This window comes from Dendrobates tinctorius, unplaced genomic scaffold (assembly GCF_039654945.1).
Source record: "Dendrobates tinctorius isolate UK_male_01 unplaced genomic scaffold, ASM3965494v1 ptg000095l, whole genome shotgun sequence".
In the NCBI taxonomy this organism is placed as follows: Eukaryota; Metazoa; Chordata; class Amphibia; order Anura; family Dendrobatidae; genus Dendrobates; species Dendrobates tinctorius.
Genome location: NW_027361763.1, coordinates 12,550,569 through 12,569,800, shown reverse-complemented (window position 1 = coordinate 12,569,800; position 19,232 = coordinate 12,550,569). Strand labels below are relative to the sequence as shown.

At 41.4% G+C, this 19,232-nt stretch overlaps 2 protein-coding genes across 2 annotated transcripts; both read right to left on the bottom strand.

Annotated features, from left to right (window-relative positions):
* Nucleotides 1-278: 278 nt before the first annotated feature.
* Nucleotides 279-15,028, bottom strand: AVP (arginine vasopressin). Its single transcript, XM_073586743.1, has 3 exons — nucleotides 14,810-15,028; nucleotides 10,100-10,301; nucleotides 279-591 (listed from the first exon to the last, which is right to left on the bottom strand). The coding sequence occupies exons 1-3, from the start codon at nucleotides 14,927-14,929 to the stop codon at nucleotides 425-427; spliced, it is 489 nt and encodes a 162-aa protein (XP_073442844.1). The 5' UTR covers nucleotides 14,930-15,028; the 3' UTR covers nucleotides 279-424.
* Nucleotides 8,532-9,913, bottom strand: LOC141098738 (uncharacterized; the record flags this gene model as incomplete). Its single annotated transcript, XM_073586708.1, has 1 exon — nucleotides 8,532-9,913. A coding segment is annotated over one exon (1,035 nt), but the record flags the coding sequence as incomplete, so codon positions are not given.
* Nucleotides 15,029-19,232: the final 4,204 nt, after the last annotated feature.

Here is a 19,232-nt window from a genome sequence, read left to right as displayed (position 1 = left end):
CCCTGCACCAATCTGATATTGATGGCCTATCCTACATGTACATGGGAATGTAGAATATATCTTATACAGTGACATGTACCGTAAGTCCTATCCATAAGGTAAACTATTGACGTGAGAAAAAACTATGGAGGCTTCAGGGTCGGTACCCCGAGGCTTGCACCGTTCTGATATGTTAGTCTTGTCTAGTGCTGCTTTCATTGTAAACGCATAGATAATGCACATGTGATAGAGAATAGATATCTCACAGTATATGTTATAATAAGGACATCAGAGTCACATGACAGTGCAATATAAGACTTTATTTGCTCTATGTACAATGAACTGTCAGCCATTTCTGTAAATACATTCTTAAATAAATGTCCGGAGACAGAAGAGCCCCCAGGGGGCGTAGTACATGAAGCACAGAGCTCCGCGGGGGCGGGGCTCAGTAGAACTGCTGCTTGCTTTGCTGCTGTTGTCTGTTAGCCATGTGCATGAGTCTCAAGAGGAGATCGCTGGCAGAGCCATCCATTTGGGTCATGTTCTGCTCCGGGGATACTCGTCTCCTCTCACTGTCGTCATCCAGGCAGCTGGTGTCCACCATGCAACTGTCTGTGGGAAGAGCAGACACTGTATTAATGCCACAAGACATTTTACCTTTTTTTCCTTGACCTGCCCAAGTCTGCCACATTGTATAAATTATATAAATTTATTTGCATTTTGCAGTGAGAAATAAGTATTTGATCCCCTACCAACCATTAAGAGCTCTGGCTCCTAGTCCTATAGACCAGTTAGATGCTCGTAATCAACTTGTGACCTGCATTAAAGACACCTGTCTTACATAGTCACCTTTATAAAAGACTCCTGTCCACAGACTCAATTAATCAGTCAAACTACAAACTCTACAACATGGGCAAGACCAAAGAGCTACACAGGGGGAACTTATTAATGATCTCAAGGCAGCTGGGACCACAGTCACCAAGAAAACCATTGTTAACACATTACGCCGTAAAGGTTTAAAATCCTGCAGGGCCCGCAAGGTCTCCCTGCTCAAGAAGGCAAATGTGCAGGCCCGTCTGAAGATTGTCAATGAACACCTGGATGATTCTGTGACTGATTAGGAGAAGGTGCTGTGGTCAGATGAGAAAAAAATTGAGCTTTTTGACATTAACTTAACTCGCCGTGTTTGGAGGAAGAGAAATGCTGCCTATGACCCAAAGAACACCATCCCCACTGTCAAGCATGGAGGTGAAAACTATGTTTTGGGGGTGTTTCTCTGCTAAGGGAACAGGACTACTTCACCATATCAATGGGAGAATGGATGGAGCCATGTACTGTAAAATCCTGAGTGACAACCTCCTTCCCTCCGCCAGGACATTAAAAATGGGTAATGGCTGGATGTTCCAGAAAGAAAATGCCCCAAAACATACAGCCAAGGCAACAAAGGAGTGGCTCAAAAAGAAGCACATTAAGGTCATGGAGTGACCTACCAGTCTCCAGACCTTAATCCCATAGAAAACTTATGGACGGAGTTGAAGCTCCGAGTCGCCAAACATCAGCCTCAAATTCTCAATGATTTAGAGATGATCTGCAAAGAGGAGTGAAGCAAAACTCCTCCTGACATGTGCGCAAACCTCATCATCAGCTACAAAAAACATCTGACTGCTGTGCTTGCCAACCAGAATTTTGCCACCAAGTATTAAGTCTTGTTTGCCAGAGGGATCAAATACTTATTTCCCACTGCAAAATGCAAATAAATTTATATAATTTATACAATGATGTTTTCTGGATTTTTATTTTTTATATTCTATCCCTCAATGTTAAAAATAACCGTCCCTTAAAATTATAGACTGTTCATGTCTTTGTCAGTGGGCAAACTTACAACATCAGGGATCAAATACTTATTTCCCCTACTGAACCTCCCATTTTTGAATGTCAGGAAAGAGAAACACATTTCCATAACCTCGTCCAGTCCTTTATATGAGCCCACACAAAAATATTTTCCTGGTTAAGCCCATTAGTGTTCCCACACAGTAAGGTATCCATTCATGGACCCCACAGTGCCCACCATACAGTATGAAACCCCTACAGTATGAAACCCTTTGCCATTAAAGTAATCACACACAGATTTATGCCCCCTCATTCACCCCTCCACACAATATGATGTCCCCATATTCCCCGACACTATGATGTCCTCCCCATATTATGATGCCTACAGACGTAAGTAAATGAATAGCAATAATGTATGTAAATAACATTGAGGACTTAGTTAACATTATTTGCAAAAAAAAAGCATAAAAGTCATCCCACTGCAACACGGTGACCAAATCGGTGTGATACCTAACTCTTGTAGTTCACCTATGTGTCAACAGACATAAAATTACATAAGGGCAGAGCAGGACATGGGTCCCGACTGTGGAGCCACTCATCCGTGGAAAGATTTATAAACAAAATTAACAGCTCAAAGTGTACAAAAAAACTGAATCAATACAAAAAAAATGAGCCAGAGTGCAATGTCTCCTTCAGAGTGCTTGAATCATCTGGAAAAATGATTACAGAAGAGAAGGTGAATGCTAAAATGAGTCCTGTGTTATGCCAACAGTACAGACTCCTGAGATCACATGTGGGGGGACTTTTCATCCATGGAGAAGCTCACTCACAATTAGTCCGGTGGCTCTGGCTGATGGGATGATGTGGGATATTAGGGGTAGTAGTCCGGGGGCCCTGGCTGATGGGATGATGTGGGATATTAGTTGTAGTTGTCCTGTGGCTCTGGCTGATGGGATGATGTGGGATATTAGGGGTAGTAGTCTGTTGGCTTTGACAGGATGATGTGGAATATTAGGGGTAGTAGTCTGGTGGCTTTGACAGGATGATGTGGGATATTAGGGGTAGTTGTCCGGTGGCTCTGGCTGACGGGATGATGTGGGATATTAGGGGTAGTAGTCCGGTGGCTCTGGCTGATGGGATGATGTGGGATATTAGTGGTAGTAGTCCGGTGGCTCTGGCTGATGGGATGATGTGGGATATTAGGGGTAGTAGTCCGGTGGCTCTGGCTGACGGGATGATGTGGGATATTAGGGGTAGTAGTCCGGTGGCTCTGGCTGACAGGATGATGTGGGATATTAGGGGTAGTAGTCCGGTAGCTCTGGCTGACGGGATGATGTGGGCTATTAGGGGGAGTAGTCCGGTGGCTCTGGCTGACGGGATGATGTGGGATATTAAGGGTAGTAGTCCGGTGGCCCTGGCTGATGGGATGATGTGGGATATTAGGGGTAGTAGTCCGGTGGCTCTGGCTGATGGGATGATGTGGGATATTAGGGGTAGTAGTCCGGCGGCTGTGACGGGATGATGTGGGATATTAGTCGTAGTTGTCCTGTGGCTCTGGCTGATGGGATGATGTGGGATATTAGCGGTAGTTGTCCGGTGGCTCTGGCTGACGGGATGATGTGGGATATTAGGGGTAGTTGTCCGGTGGCTCTGACTGGATGATGTGGGATATTAGGGGTAGTAGTCCAGAGGCTCTGGCTGATGGGATGATGTGGGATATTAGGGGTAGTAGTCCGGTGGCTCTGGCTGACGGGATGATGTGGGATATTAGGGGTAGTAGTCCGGTGGCTCTGGCTGACGGGATGATGTGGGATATTAGGGGTAGTAGTCCGGTGGCTCTGGCTGACGGGATGATGTGGGATATTAGTGGTAGTAGTCCGGTGGCTCTGGCTGACGGGATGATGTGGGATATTAGGGGTAGTAGTCCGGTGGCTCTGGCTGACGGGATGATGTGGGAAATAAGGGGTAGTAGTCCGGTGGCTCTGGCTGACAGGATGATGTGGGATATTAGGGGTAGTAGTCCGGTAGCTCTGGCTGACGGGATGATGTGGGCTATTAGGGGGAGTAGTCCGGTGGCTCTGGCTGACGGGATGATGTGGGATATTAAGGGTAGTAGTCCGGTGGCCCTGGCTGATGGGATGATGTGGGATATTAGGGGTAGTAGTCCGGTGGCTCTGGCTGATGGGATGATGTGGGATATTAGGGGTAGTAGTCCGGCGGCTGTGACGGGATGATGTGGGATATTAGTCGTAGTTGTCCTGTGGCTCTGGCTGATGGGATGATGTGGGATATTAGCGGTAGTTGTCCGGTGGCTCTGGCTGACGGGATGATGTGGGATATTAGGGGTAGTTGTCCGGTGGCTCTGACTGGATGATGTGGGATATTAGGGGTAGTAGTCCAGAGGCTCTGGCTGATGGGATGATGTGGGATATTAGGGGTAGTAGTCCGGTGGCTCTGGCTGACGGGATGATGTGGGATATTAGGGGTAGTAGTCCGGTGGCTCTGGCTGACGGGATGATGTGGGATATTAGCGGTAGTTGTCCGGTGGCTCTGGCTGACGGGATGATGTGGGATATTAGGGGTAGTTGTCCGGTGGCTCTGACTGGATGATGTGGGATATTAGGGGTAGTAGTCCAGAGGCTCTGGCTGATGGGATGATGTGGGATATTAGGGGTAGTTGTCCGGTGGCTCTGGCTGACGGGATGATGTGGGATATTAGGGGTAGTAGTCCGGTGGCTCTGGCTGACAGGATGATGTGGGATATTAGGGGTAGTAGTCCGGTGGCTCTGGCTGACGGGATGATGTGGGATATTAGGGGTAGTAGTCCGGTGGCTCTGGCTGACGGGATGATGTGGGATATTAGGGGTAGTTGTCCGGTGGCTCTGGCTGATGGGATGATGTGGGATATTAGGGGTAGTAGTCCAGAGGCTCTGGCTGACGGGATGATGTGGGATATTAGGGGTAGTAGTCCGGTGGCTCTGGCTGACGGGATGATGTGGGATATTAGGGGTAGTAGTCCGGTGGCTCTGGCTGACGGGATGATGTGGGATATTAGGGGTAGTAGTCCGGTGGCTCTGGCTGACGGGATGATGTGGGATATTAGGGGTAGTAGTCCGGTGGCTCTGGCTGACGGCATGATGTGGGATATTAGGGGTAGTAGTCCGGTGGCCCTGGCTGATGGGATGATGTGGGATATTAGGGGTAGTAGTTCGGTGGCTCTGGCTGATGGGATGATGTGGGATATTAGGGGTAGTAGTCAGGTAGCTCTGGCTGACGGGATGATGTGGGATATTAGGGGTAGTAGTCCGGGGGCCCTGGCTGATGGGATGATGTGGGATATTAGGGGTAGTAGTCCGGTGGCTCTGGCTGATGGGATGATGTGGGATATTAGGGGTAGTAGTCCGGTGGCTCTGGCTGATGGGATGATGTGGGATATTAGTGGTAGTTGTCCGGTGGCTCTGGCTGATGGGATGATGTGGGATATTAGTGGTAGTTGTCCGGTGGCTCTGGCTGACGGGATGATGTGGGATATTAGGGGGAGTAGTCTGGTAGCTGTGACGGGATGATGTGGGATTTTAGGGGTAGTAGTGGTTATGCGGAGTGGGCGGGGCTATACACTCAGCTTTATATATATAATCATTATAATTTGTTATAACTAACCGTAGTTAGTTACTATGCCCGGGCAGCGCCGAGCTCTTCAGCTAGTTAAAAATAAAATCTAAAAATCCTCCAAGAGAAACTTCTATCAAAGATCGAAGATCAATTTGGTGCTGAACAATGCTTTGTTCAACATGATGAAGACCATATTTAAGGGGAAAAGTGGTCACTGTGTGGCTCGGGGTAATAAAATATTGAAATCTTAGGTCACAGCTCAGAAACTGGCCAGATCTCAATCCCATTGAGACCATGTAGTCAATACTCAAAAAGGAAACAAACTAAAACACCTAAGGCTGGGGTTAGACTTGCGAGAAACTCGGATGAGTCTTGCACATCAATACCCGGCACTGCTGTGGGCACTCGGATCAGAGCGTTCAGCTGCATAGAAATACATGCAGCTGAACACTCCGATCCGAGTGCTGTTGACGTGCGAGACTCGTCTGAGTTTCCCGCAAGTCTAACCCCGTCCAAATCATGATAAACTCCAATCACTGATGAGGCAAAAATGGGCGGTAATTAGTCAGGATTCAGCCCAGAATCCGATATCGAGTAATAGTAATTGAAATGGTAATGGTGGTAATAGTAGTAGTGGTGGTAGTAGCAGCAGTAATAGTAATAGGAATATTAGTAGTAGGACTTGTAGAAGTATTAATATTTGTAATATAAGTAGTAGAGAAACTAACAGTGGCGGTGGTAATGGTAGCAATAATAATAGTAGCAATATTAGTTGCAGTAATAGTAATAAAAGTAGAAGCAATAGTAGTAGAATAGTAGTAGAAATAGTATTAGTTGTAGTAATACTAGTGGTAGTAGTAGCAATAGTAGTAATAGTAGTGGTAGTAGTAGCAATAGTAGTAATAGTAGTGGTAGTAGTAGCAGTAGTAGTAGTAGAAGTAGTAGTAATAATGGTGGTGGTAGAAGTAAAAGCAGTGGTAGTAGTAGTGGTAGTAGTAATAGTAGAAATAGGAGTAATAATAGAAATAGTAACAGTTGTAGTAGTAATAGTAGTAGTAATAGTAGTGGTAGTCATGGCAGCAGTAACAGTAGCAGTAAATATAGTCATAGTAGTAATAGTAGTAGCAGTAATAGTAGAAGTAGTAATAGTAGTAGTATTAATAGCAGCAGCAGTAATACTACTAGTAGAAATAGTAGTATTAATAGTAGCAGCAGTAATAGTAGTAACAGTAGCAGTAATTATAGTATTAGTAGTAGTAATATTAGCAGTAGCACTAATAGTAGTGGTAGTAGTAGCAGTAGTATTAGTAGTAATAGTAGTGGTAGTAGTAGCAGCAGTAATAGTAGTAATATTAGCAGTAATTATAGTAGTAGTGGAAGTAGCAGTAATAGTAGAAGTAGTAATAGTAGTAGTATTAATAGCAGCAGCAGTAATACTACTAGTAGAAATAGTAGTATTAATAGTAGCAGCAGTAATAGTAGTAACAGTAGCAGTAATTATAGTATTAGTAGTAGTAATATTAGCAGTAGCACTAATAGTAGTGGTAGTAGTAGCAGCAGTATTAGTAGTAATAGTAGTGGTAGTAGTAGCAGCAGTAATAGTAGTAATATTAGCAGTAATTATAGTAGTAGTGGAAGTAGCAGTAATAGTAGAAGTAGTAATAGTAGTAGTATTAATAGCAGCAGCAGTAATACTAGTAGAAATAGTAGTATTAATAGTAGCAGCAGTAATATTAGTGGTATTAGTAGCAGCAGTAATAGTAGCAGTAATTATAGTATTAGTAGTAGCAATATTAGCAGTAGCACTAATAGTAGTGGTAGTAGTAGCAGCAGTATTAGTAGTAATAGTATTAGGAGTAATAGTAGAAGGAGTAATAGTAGTGGTAGTAGTAGCAGCAGTAATAGTATTAGAAATAATAATAGTGGTAGTAGCAGCAGTAATAGTAGTAATATTAGCAGTAATTATAGTCGTAGTGGAAGTAGCAGTAATAGTGGTAGAATGATTAGTATTATAGTCATTAATACTGGAGCACTAATAATAAGAGTGCGAGTGCTGCAATAATAACCCTTAATATTAGCAGCGGCAGTATTGTTCCATTATTGTGATGTTTAGTATTGTAATAGTAATTTGATTATTAATGACATTGGCTACAGTATTATTTATTTTCCTAGTAATAATATTGGTAGTTGTGGTGGTATTATTTCTATAAAAGTATTAAAAGTATTGTTTTTTTCACTATATGTATAAAATATGCACGTGTACAATGTTTGTAATATTTATGTGATAATACGTGTGATTAGTAAGAGCTGTAGTTGATAGTAGTATTAGTAATAGTAGTGATAACAGTATTGTTGCATATTAGTGTTATTACTGCTGTTATTATCAGTAGTCGTTCTAATGTAGCAATCATTATTAGTAATAGTACAAGTAGTATTTGTATTACACTATTATTATTATTAGCGTTTTAATTATTGGTAATAGTGTCAGTAATAATAGTAGAAGTAATATTAATAGTTTGTCTGGTAGTCAGCACTATTTCTGTTACTAGTAATAGCAGTGATAACAGTAGTAATTGTATTATTATTATTAGTTGTCATAGTAGCACTAACAGTAGTTCTAGTCTACTAGTTACAGTACTATTCATTTTATTAGTAACTGTATTATTATTGGTACAACTAGTTCCTGTCCAGTAGTCAGTATTATTCCTGCTGATATTGTTACTAGCAGTGATACAAGTAATATCTGTAGTAATATTATTATTAGCAATATTGGTAGCAGTCGTTCTAGTCTAGTAGTCACAGTACTATTTCTGGTTTAAGTAATAATAACAGGGGTACGTGCATTATTATTATTATTATCAATAATAACAATAGTAGTAGGAGTAGAAATAGCAGCTCTATTCGAGTGGTTTGTTCTGTTTCTGCTACAATTAATAGTAGTGATAAAAATAATATCTGCAGTATTATTAATAATGGCAATAATAACAGGATTAATAATAGTAGTTCTAGTCTGGTAGTACTAATTCTGTTATTAGCAATTGTAGTGATAGTAGTAGTTGTATTATTATGATTAGTAGTAGTAGTGGTAGTTATAGTACTAGTAGTAGTGGTAGCAGTAGTTGTAGTAGTAGTAGCCATGGTAGTGGTGGTAGCAGTAGTGGTAGTAGTAGTGCTAGTGGTAATGGTGGTAGTAGTACAGGGTGGGCCATTTATATGGATACACCTAAATAAAATGGGAATGGTTGGTGATATCAACTTCCTGTTTGTGGCACATTAGTATATGGGAGGGGGGAAACTTTTCAAGATGGGTGGTGACCATGGCAGCCATTTTGAAGTCAGCCATTTTGGATCCAACTTTATTTTTTTCAATGGGAAGAGGGTCATGTGACACATCAAACTTATTGAGAATTTCACAAGAAAACAATGGTGTGATTGGTTTTAACGTAACTTTATTTTGTCATGAGTTAGTAGTGGTAGTAGGAGTAGTGGTAGAAGTAGTGGTAGTAGAAATATTGGTAGTAGTATTAGAAGTAGTGGTAGTAGTATTAGAAGTAGTGGTAGTAGTAGTAGTGGTATTTGTAGTAGTGGTATTTGTAGTAGTGGTAGTAGTATTGGTAGTAGTGGTAATGGTAGTAGTAGTGGTAATAATAGTAGTTGCAGTGGTATTGGTGGTAGTAGTGGTATTTGTAGTAGTGGTAGTAGTATTGGTAGTAGTAGTGGTAATGGTAGTAGTAGTGGTAATAGTAGTTGCAGTGGTATTGGTGGTAGTAGTAGTGGTAGTGGTGGTAGTAGTAGTAGTATTGGTAGTAGTAGTGGTATTTTTAGTAGTGGTAGCTTTAGTAGTGGTGGTGGTAGTAGTGGTAGTAGTAGTAGTGGTAATAGTAGTAGTAGTGGTGGTGGTAGTAGTAGTGGTGGTAGTATTAGCAGTAGTAGTGGTGGTGGTGGTGGTAGTAATAGTGGTAGTAGTAGTAGTAGTGGTAGATGTAGTTGTAGTGTTAGTAGTAGTCGTAGTAGTAGTGGTAATGGTAGTGGCAGTAGTAGTGGTAGTAGTTGCAGTGGTATTGGTGGTAGTAGTGGTATTTGTAATAGTGTTAGTAGTAATAGTGATGGTGATAGTAGTAGTGGTGGTAGTAATAGTGGTGGTAGTAGTAGTAGTGGTAGTGTTAGCAGTGGTGGTGGTAGTAGTAATGGTGGTAGTGGTAGTAGTAGTGGTGGTGGTAGAAGTAGTGGTAGTAGTAGGAGTGGTAGTGTTAGTAGTAGTAGTGGTGGTGGTAATAGTAGTGGTAGTAGAGGTAGTAGTGTTAGTAGTTGCAGTGGTGGTGGTAGTAGTAGTGGTGGGGGTAAAACTAGTAGTGTTTAGTAGTAGTAGAGGTAGTGTTAGTAGTAGTAGTGGTAGTGTTAGCAGTAGCAGTGGTGGTGGTGGTAGTAGTGGTAGCAGTTGTAGTGATAGTAGTAGTTGTATAATAGTAGTAAGTGTTTTAGCAGTCTGTACTATTTCTCATATCCCTTTCTTTCCGGCAGTGGTACTACTACTGATCTCCTATCACTACCATCATCCGCAGTATAGTATTATTAGGGCTTTCCACCATGTAATGAGTATTTTTTGTGCTAAACTCAATAAAAGATCCCTTTTTCTTTTCTGGATCCCTCACAGAGACTGCTCGGATTGGCGTCTTACCATCACTGCAGCATATTCCTGGTGCAGCACATCGCCCTCCGCTGCTGCAGGGTTTCCCACCTGCCTCACATGGAGAGGGTAAGTAGTTTTCTTCCACACAACGAAGCGTTTCGGGAGTACCGACGTAACATCCTAGATCTTCTCCACAGCAAATGTTTGGTCCGAAGCAGTTCCCTCTATTCCCCGGGCCGCATGGTATACACTGCAATGAAACATCATAATGGCATTACTTATGTGTACAGTATGGCAGAGATATACAGTATGTCTACTGTGTACTAGTATTACTTATTAGTATTACTTATGTGATATTTATGTGCACTCTATAATGGCAGTAGTTAGCTTTGTGCATGGTATGGCAGTTATTCATGCACACTATATAATAGCATTAGTCAGATGTACAATATAGCAGTGTTATTTATTTGTATTGTATGCTGATATTAGTTATATGGCAGTGTAATTTATGTGCACAGTATAATGGCAGTAGTTATGTGTTCAATAAAGCAGTGTTATTCATACTGTATAACAGCATTAGTTATGTGTACATTATGGGAGTGTAATTTATGTACACAGTATAATGCCATTGCCTATAGGTACAGAATGGCAGCATTATTTATATGTACTGCATAATAGCATAATAGCAGTAATTATATGTGTAGTATGGAAGTGTTCTGTATACTTGATAATGACATTAGATATACGGATCTAATAGATTTGTTATTTATGTGATCTTTATAATTGCATTAGTTATGTGTACAGTATGGCAATGTTATGTACATGTACTATGTAATGACATTAATTATGTGCATGGTAGTGTTATATATGTGTAGTGGAAATACCATTATACTGTAGCTGTAATTGTGTTATTTGTGTGAACTTAATAATGGCATTAGTTTCCTGTACAGTGTGGCAGTGTTATTTATGTGTACCGTATAATAGCATTAGATGTACGGATGGTATCGCTGTGTTACTTATGTGTACTATAATTACATAAATGGTGTGTTTAACATTGTATTGCTTTTTATGTGCACTATATAATGGCATTAGTTATGAATACAGTATGGCATTGATATTTATATGCACTGTATAATTGTATTAGTTATATGTACTGTATGGCAGTGTTTTTTTCTTTTACCTGTATAATGGCACTAGGTATTTGTATAGTAATTCAGTCTTCTGTATGTGTACCGTATAATGGCATTACATATGTGTACGGTATAGGAGGAGTATTTATGTGTTCTATGCACACTATGGAAGTGTTATTTATGTGTACTGTATAATGGCTTTATTATTATAATGCTCCCACGCTATATGCTGACACTATTGTTTCATATTATAGGGACCCTGACCATCGATCAAGTGTGGACTACATGTAACCATCCCGGGAAACTCATTCACCCTATTGTGAGCAAATGGTGAGTATAAATGGGCCCATCACTGCATTAGAAAAAGTAATAAAAGTGCTCACTGTGATCTACTAGATTTCCTGGGCTCACAATTACTTTGGAGTACTTTTCTTGTGCTCCAGCCCAATGTTTTGCGAGTCTTCCCTGATAAGCAGGGGCATATTTACTGGATTTTCATACTGGTATAAAAAAAAAAAATAAACTCAGCTCTGCTGCATCTGTGAGTATAAGAGCAACTACAATTCTTCTGCCTAACAGAGACTCTTCCATGACACAGACGTAACATCCATGGTCATAAAACACTACTACGAGTGTACACATATATAGCAGGGCTGAACGTGTCACCGACATTAAAGCAGCCCTGACTACTCGGCCAATGTGCAAAAGTTTCCAAAAAGTTGTGCGAACTGACAAACTCAGGTGCAAAGTGTCTATATGAAGCCATCAGCTGGTCTGACCACTCTGCATGGTGCTGAAATGCAACCAGAGATTAATTTTTTCCTGAAGGTATCAGAGCAAGATCCCAAAGATGGCTGCACAGATGTAGCAGAGCTGAATTTGTCGTCTATGTTTAATACCAGGATTATACACTCAGTATAATGCAGATCCCGGGAGTAAGAGAACTAATGATATTACAGCACGCTGCGACAACTGCATAGCTCAGCTCTGCTTAATCTGTACATTTGGTTTTACATGGGACTGCACCTAAACCTATTTAACTGATTTTAGGTGAATGAGCAATCACACCGCACAAAAAAATGTAGATTATGAGATTATTCTTACCTGTGGATTTACATAGGACTGCGAGTAAAGCACAAGCACAGATAATTTATCCCCAAATTCAGCTCTGAGATATCTACTCTGTAACTCCATCCGCTACTCAGAACATAAAGTTCACAGGATATCAAAAAATGAAGCAGAGCCGAGAGTGAAAGATAAACAAATGCTTAACAATTAGCCCAACTCCTATTTAAAATTACAAATTGTTATTTTGGATTTACATAGGACTGCAAAAATAAAAATATCCACATGTGTAAAGTAGTAAAGCTGAGTGTGTCAGAGGGCACAAGACAGTTTCCTTTACATAGGACTGCAAGTAAGCCTATGATCTTAACACTTCACACTTAAGTGATCGCAATGGAGAAAAAATAAATACAGCGAGAGAGAGTGGGGTCCCAGTAATGAATATATATATATATATATATATATATATATATATATATATACACACACACATGGAGTGGGGTCTTGGTAATGAAAATATATATATATACACAAGCACACACATATGAAGTGAGCTCCCGGCAATTAATATATATATATACACACACATGGAGTGGGGTCTTGGTAATGAATATATATATATATATATATATATATATATATATATATATATATATATATACTGTATATATACACAAGCACACACATATGAAGTGAGCTCCCACCACTTAATATATATATATACACACACATGGAGTGGGGTCCCGGCCATGAATATATATATATATATATACACAAGCACACACATATGAAGTGAGCTCCCGGCAATTAATATATATATATACACACGGAGTGGGGTCTTGGTAATGAATATATATATATATATATATATATATATATATATATATACACAAGCACACACATATGAAGTGAGCTCCCGGCACTTAATATATATATACACACACATGGAGTGGGGTCCCGGCCATGAATATATATATATATATATATATATATATATATATATACACATGGAGTGGGGTCTTGGTAATGAATATATATATATATATACACAAGCACACACGTATGAAGTGGGGTCCCAGGCAATGAATATATATATGCACACATATAAGTGGGGTCCCGGCCATGAATATATATATACACACACATGGAGTGGGGTCCCGGTAATGAATATATATACACACACACATGGAGTGGGGTCTTGGTAATGAATATATATATATATATATATATACATGGAGTGGGGTCCTGGTAATGAGAATATATATATATATATATATATATATATATACACATGGAGTGGGGTCTTGGTAATGAATATATATATATATATATATATATATATATATATATATATATACACAAGCACACACGTATGAAGTGGGGTCCCGGCAATGAATATATATATGCACACATATAAGTGGGGTCCCGGCCATGAATATATATATACACACACATGGAGTGGGGTCCCGGTAATGAATACATATATACACACACATGGAGTGGGGTCCCAGTAATGAATATATATATATATATATACATATATATACATGGAGTGGGGTCCTGGTAATGAATACACAGTATATACACACAAACACACACGTGACATGGGGTCCTGGTAATGAATATATATATAGGTCCTGGTAATGAATATATATATATATATATATATATATATATATATATATATATATATATATATATATATATATATACACACATGGAGTGGGGTCCTGGTAATGAATACACAGTATATACACACAAACACACACGTGACATGGGGTCCCGGTAATGAATATATATATACACACACATGGAGTGGGGTCCCGGTAATGAATATATATATATATATATATATATATATATATATATATATATATATATATACATGGAGTGGGGTCCTGGTAATGAATACACAGTATATACACACACACACGTGACATGGGGTCCTGGTAATGAATATATATATAGGTCCTGGTAATGAATGAATATATATATATATATATATATATATATATATATATATACACACACATGGAGTGGGGTCCTGGTAATGAATACACAGTATATACACACAAACACACACGTGACATGGGGTCCCGGTAATGAATATATATATATATATATATATATATATATATATATACATGGAGTGGGGTCCCAGTAATGAATATACAGTATATACACACACACACGTGACGTGGGGTCCCGGTAATGAATATATATATATATATATATATATATATATATATATACATGGAGTGGGGTCCTGGTAATGAATACACAGTATATACACACACACACGTGACATGGGGTCCCGGTAATGAATATATATATATATATATATATATATATATATACATGGAGTGGGGTCCCAGTAATGAATATACAGTATATACACACACACACGTGACGTGGGGTCCTGGTAATGAATATATATATATATATATATATATATATATATATATATATACACACACATGGAGTGGGGTCCCAGGAATGAATATACAGTATATACACACGCATGTGACGTGGGGTCCCGGTAATGAAAGGCTGCATACTGCACCTGTCGGACTTCTGTGTCGGGGTAGGACCTCTTGCCCCCTCTGGGGCAGTTCTGGATGTAGCAGGCTGAGGACAGAGCGAGAAGGCAGAGGAAGCAGGCAGGGATGGAGGATTCAGGCATCCTGACAGTCTGGAGGAGCAGCAGTGATGAGAGGACGGTCTGCTGAGCGATGCTCTTGGCTGTACCAGTGTTTGCCACTTCTGGGCGAGATCCCTATTTATACGCCATTCATTTCTTCTTAATGCCGACGTAATTGTTTGTGTCCTATTGTTGTGCCGCCTGCAAAGCACGCAAACAATGAGTGACAAGCAATTAGCAGGCAGAGCATTGGGGCGAGAAGGCTCATTCATCAGCGTCATTAGTCGCCCTAATACCCTGTATGGACAAAACACTGCACCCCTGTACACAAAACCGGGCCCTGAGACTAGGTACACTACATGTGATCAGATAGATAGATAGATAAGCACTTTTTCCACCTTATACTGGTGTGTTGCCTCCATTTTTGGCTTCCTAGATAATAGATAATACAGGTGAATCTCACAAAATCAGAATATCATCAAAAAGTTCATTTATTTCAGTTCTTCAATACAAAAAGTGAAACTCCTATATTCTATAGAGTCATTACACACAGAGTGATCTACGTCACGTGTTTATTTCTGTTAATGTTGATGATTATGGCTTACAGCCAATGAAAACCCAAAAGTCATTATCTCAGTAAATTAGAATACTGTATGACACCAGCTTGAAAAAATGATTTTAAAATCCAAAATGTTGTCCTACTGGAATGTATGTTCAGTAAATGCATTCAATACTTGGTCGGGGCTCCTTCTACATCAATTACTGCATCAATGCAGCGTGGCATGGAGGCGATCAGCCTGTGGCACTGCTGAGGGTTTATGGAAGCCCAGGTTGCTTTGATAGCAGCCTTCAGCTCGTCTGCATTGTTGGATCTGGTGTCTCTCATATTCCTCTTGACAATACTCCATAGATTCTCTATGGGTTAAGGTCAGGCGACTTTGCTGCCAATCAAGCACAGTGATACTGTGGCGGATTGAGAAAGGCTCAGTGTGAGCCGAAATGTCGCATGCCATGTGGGTCTGAATATATCCACTTTTTTCACTGAAAAGTCTATGGAGTGCTGCTTTTCTGTTTTTCTTCTATTTTTATTCTATCAAGAGCTGAAACGTTGCCATCTATTCCCATGGGCCAATAAATACACCAATTTTTTTGCATTGAATTTGCTATTCAGCGCTGCCCGCCTTTTTTTGCTTGTCTATATATAGTGCAGGAAGGCAGTAGCCGTGGACAAGCTGCTGCTCCATGACGTTCCTGCATTTTATATAAAAATCATGTCCCCGTCCCAATGTGCTGGCGTGTGTGGAGTGTGTTACACTCACTTGTAAGCCAGTGGCCGCCGTTGTCTCCAGGCCTCCATCTTCCAGAGCCGCCACACATAACTCAGGGGACACCCAGTTTATTTCAACACAGAAGTTTACTGGACAATTCAGGTTCATCAGATTGTAAAACGCAGTACCAGGTACAACACTTTTTTTTTCTTAATACAGTCCATTTTCAGCATTTCTATCTGTTCTTCCTGGACTATCCTTGCACTCACTGATCCTCTTTGCCCCAGGGATTACCAGTCCACTTACGCAGTGAGACCCATTACCTCCTCCACATGCGGTTACTCATCCTTCTTCCTCTGTACGCTAGCAATGACACGCTCTTCGTAGCACCTGTGTTGAGCCTTGAGGTCTAGACGCTGCAGGAATGTCCGCAGGGGATTGTGTAATGCCTTGTGCTGCCCAGAACATTAGGTTCTTGATTTGCCTTCAGTGCGCAGCCATTTTCCTTACTCATGCATTGGATATATGCAAAGATATACTGTATCACCTCTTTCACTACTGACACTGATTGGAATATGTATGTCTATTCCCTTCATCATATAATAGATGGTAAATTTCCAATGGATATCATTATAATGGTGCCGGGTGAGAAACCTGCGAGTGTGGAGCGGCTCTGGAAACATCGAATGGTTATGACCTGTCACCTTACAACTACTGTAAAAGCTTCCTCAGAAGTGGAAGAACATCCTGACCGACCTAAAGAGTATACGCCTGATCAAAGTCAGAACAAGTTACACCCTAAAATGACCATATCTGCACGGATACCACCTGTGGTGAGATAACAACATGACCTGTGACAGCGATACGGACTGTGGCCTGTGTCACAATGTGGCGCTGTGGTCTAACACATTCTAAAGCAGGGGTGGGGAACCTTTTTTCTGCCAAGGGCCATTTGGAATTTTATAATAGAGTTCGGGGGCCGCATAAAATTATTAATAATGATGAGCGAGTATACTCGTTGCTCGGGTTTTCCCGAGCATGCTCAGGTGTCCTCTGAGTATTTTGGAGTGCTCGGAGATTTAGTATCCATCGGCGCATTTGCAACATTTGCAGCTGCTGGACAGCCTGAATACATGTGGGGATTCCTTAACAAACAGGCATTCCTCACATGTATTCAGGCTGTCCAGCAGCCAGAAATCATGCAACTGAGGTGACGAAAACTAAATCTCCGAGGATGCCAAAATACTCGGAGGACACCCGAGCATGCTCAGGAAAGCCCGAGCAACGAGTATACTCGCTCATCACTCATGAATAACTTAAACATTAGCCAACTATATTTGGTCCCCAATAGGCAGGTAAATGTCCCCATTAAGCAGCACAGGTCCCCATTAGGCAGGCAAATGTCCCCATTAGGCAGCACAGGTCCCCATTAGGCAACACAGGTCCCCATTAGGCAGGTAAATGTCCCCATTAGGCAGTTCAGGTCACCACTAGGCAGCATAGGTCCACATTACGCAGCACAGGTCCCCATTAGGCAGCATTGGTCCCCAATAGGCAGGTAAATGTCATCATTAGGCAGCACAGGTCCCCATTAGGCCACACAGGTCCCCATTAGGCAGAACATACTGACCTGGTGTTAGAGTGGTCCAGTGAGTACACAGTGACGGAAGTAAGTCCCGCTGACCAGGCCTGCTGGATGGCCCCCAAGCCCCGCACTGCACACACAGCAGCACACGGTCACCACCGCACCAGTGACCAGGGTGATGGAGAAGGCAGGCCGGGGTGATGAAGAAGGCAGGCCGCAGACAGAGTCCAGCGCAGCTCACACTGGGTAGCGGCGCGCGGTGACTCCTCCAGCTCCAGATACCCATGATTAGCCGGTATCAGTGCACTGGGGCCGCTGGGGTCCGGCGGGGTGTGCTCAGTCCCCGTCAGTGCACGTATTAGTGCGTGGTATCCGGCGGGCAGGGCTAGGAAGCAGAGCAAGAGTCCTCCTCTGCTCCTCTGGCTCCTGCAACAATGTACCGGATCGCGGCTCTGGAGTGGCTGCGGGCCAGATCAGAAGATATGGCAGGCCGTATACGGCCCGCGGGCCAGACGTTCCCCACCCCTGTTCTAAAGGATGATGTGAGAAAATGAAGATCCCTGTGGTCTGGACACTGAGCTTTCTGTGACCTGGTATACTGATTAAGGATGTGGCTTGGACTTGGAGATCTGCAGGGCCCTGAGTAATAGTACTATAGACTGTTCCTGTGAGAAGGAAACCATGGTCTGTTCCGCGTGTAATATTCATGCACTGACCATTGTCTTTAACCAAAGCTGTTGGACGGTATTTGTTGCGAGTTGATATCACCAACTGTTTCTGTTAAAGGGACTGTAAAAGTAAATTAAATAGCTGCCTGTTATATGTCACAGTATAGTAGCGCAACTGGCAAACTGAGAGATTGTTCATGGTGGTGTGTAACCACCAAGTATTGACATATAATCACCAAGCTCTGAGCATCAGTATTTAAATGTAACCAAGTTCTGTACCATATTATTGAAATGTAACCATCAAGCTATGTGCCTCCGTAATGAATTGTAACCACCAAGCTTTGTGCTTTATTGAGATGTAACCACCAAGCTCTGTGCCATATTATTGAAATGTAACCACCAAGCTCTGTGCCATATTATTGAAATGTAACCACCAAGCTCTGTGCCTCAGTAATGAATTGTAACCACCAAGCTTTGTGCTTTATTGAGATGTAACCACCAAGCTCTGTGCCATATTATTGAAATGTAACCACCAAGCTCTGTGCCTCAGTAATGAAATGTAACCACCAAGCTCTGTGGCCCAATAATGAAATGTAAATACCAAGCTCTGTGCCCCAGTAATGAAATGTAAGCACCAAGCTCTGAGCCTCAGTATTTAAATGTATCCACCAAGCTCTGTGCCTCAGTAAGGAAATGTAGCCAACAAGCTCAGAGCCTTATTATTGAAATGTAACTACCATAACTACTAAACTCAGTACCTCTGTAATGAAATGTAACTACCAAGCTCTGTACCTTATTATTGAAATGTAACCACCAAGCTCTGT

Coding starts and splice junctions, on each gene's coding strand:
- AVP (XM_073586743.1), bottom strand. CDS start 14,929: ATGCCTGAATCCTCCATCCCTGCCTGCTTCCTCTGCCTTCTCGCTCTG. Junction 10,302..14,809: donor CCGACACAGAAGTCCGACAG/GTGCAGTATGCA, acceptor GTTTCATTGCAG/TGTATACCATGCGGCCCGGG. Junction 592..10,099: donor AGGAATATGCTGCAGTGATG/GTAAGACGCCAA, acceptor CTCTTCCCACAG/ACAGTTGCATGGTGGACACC.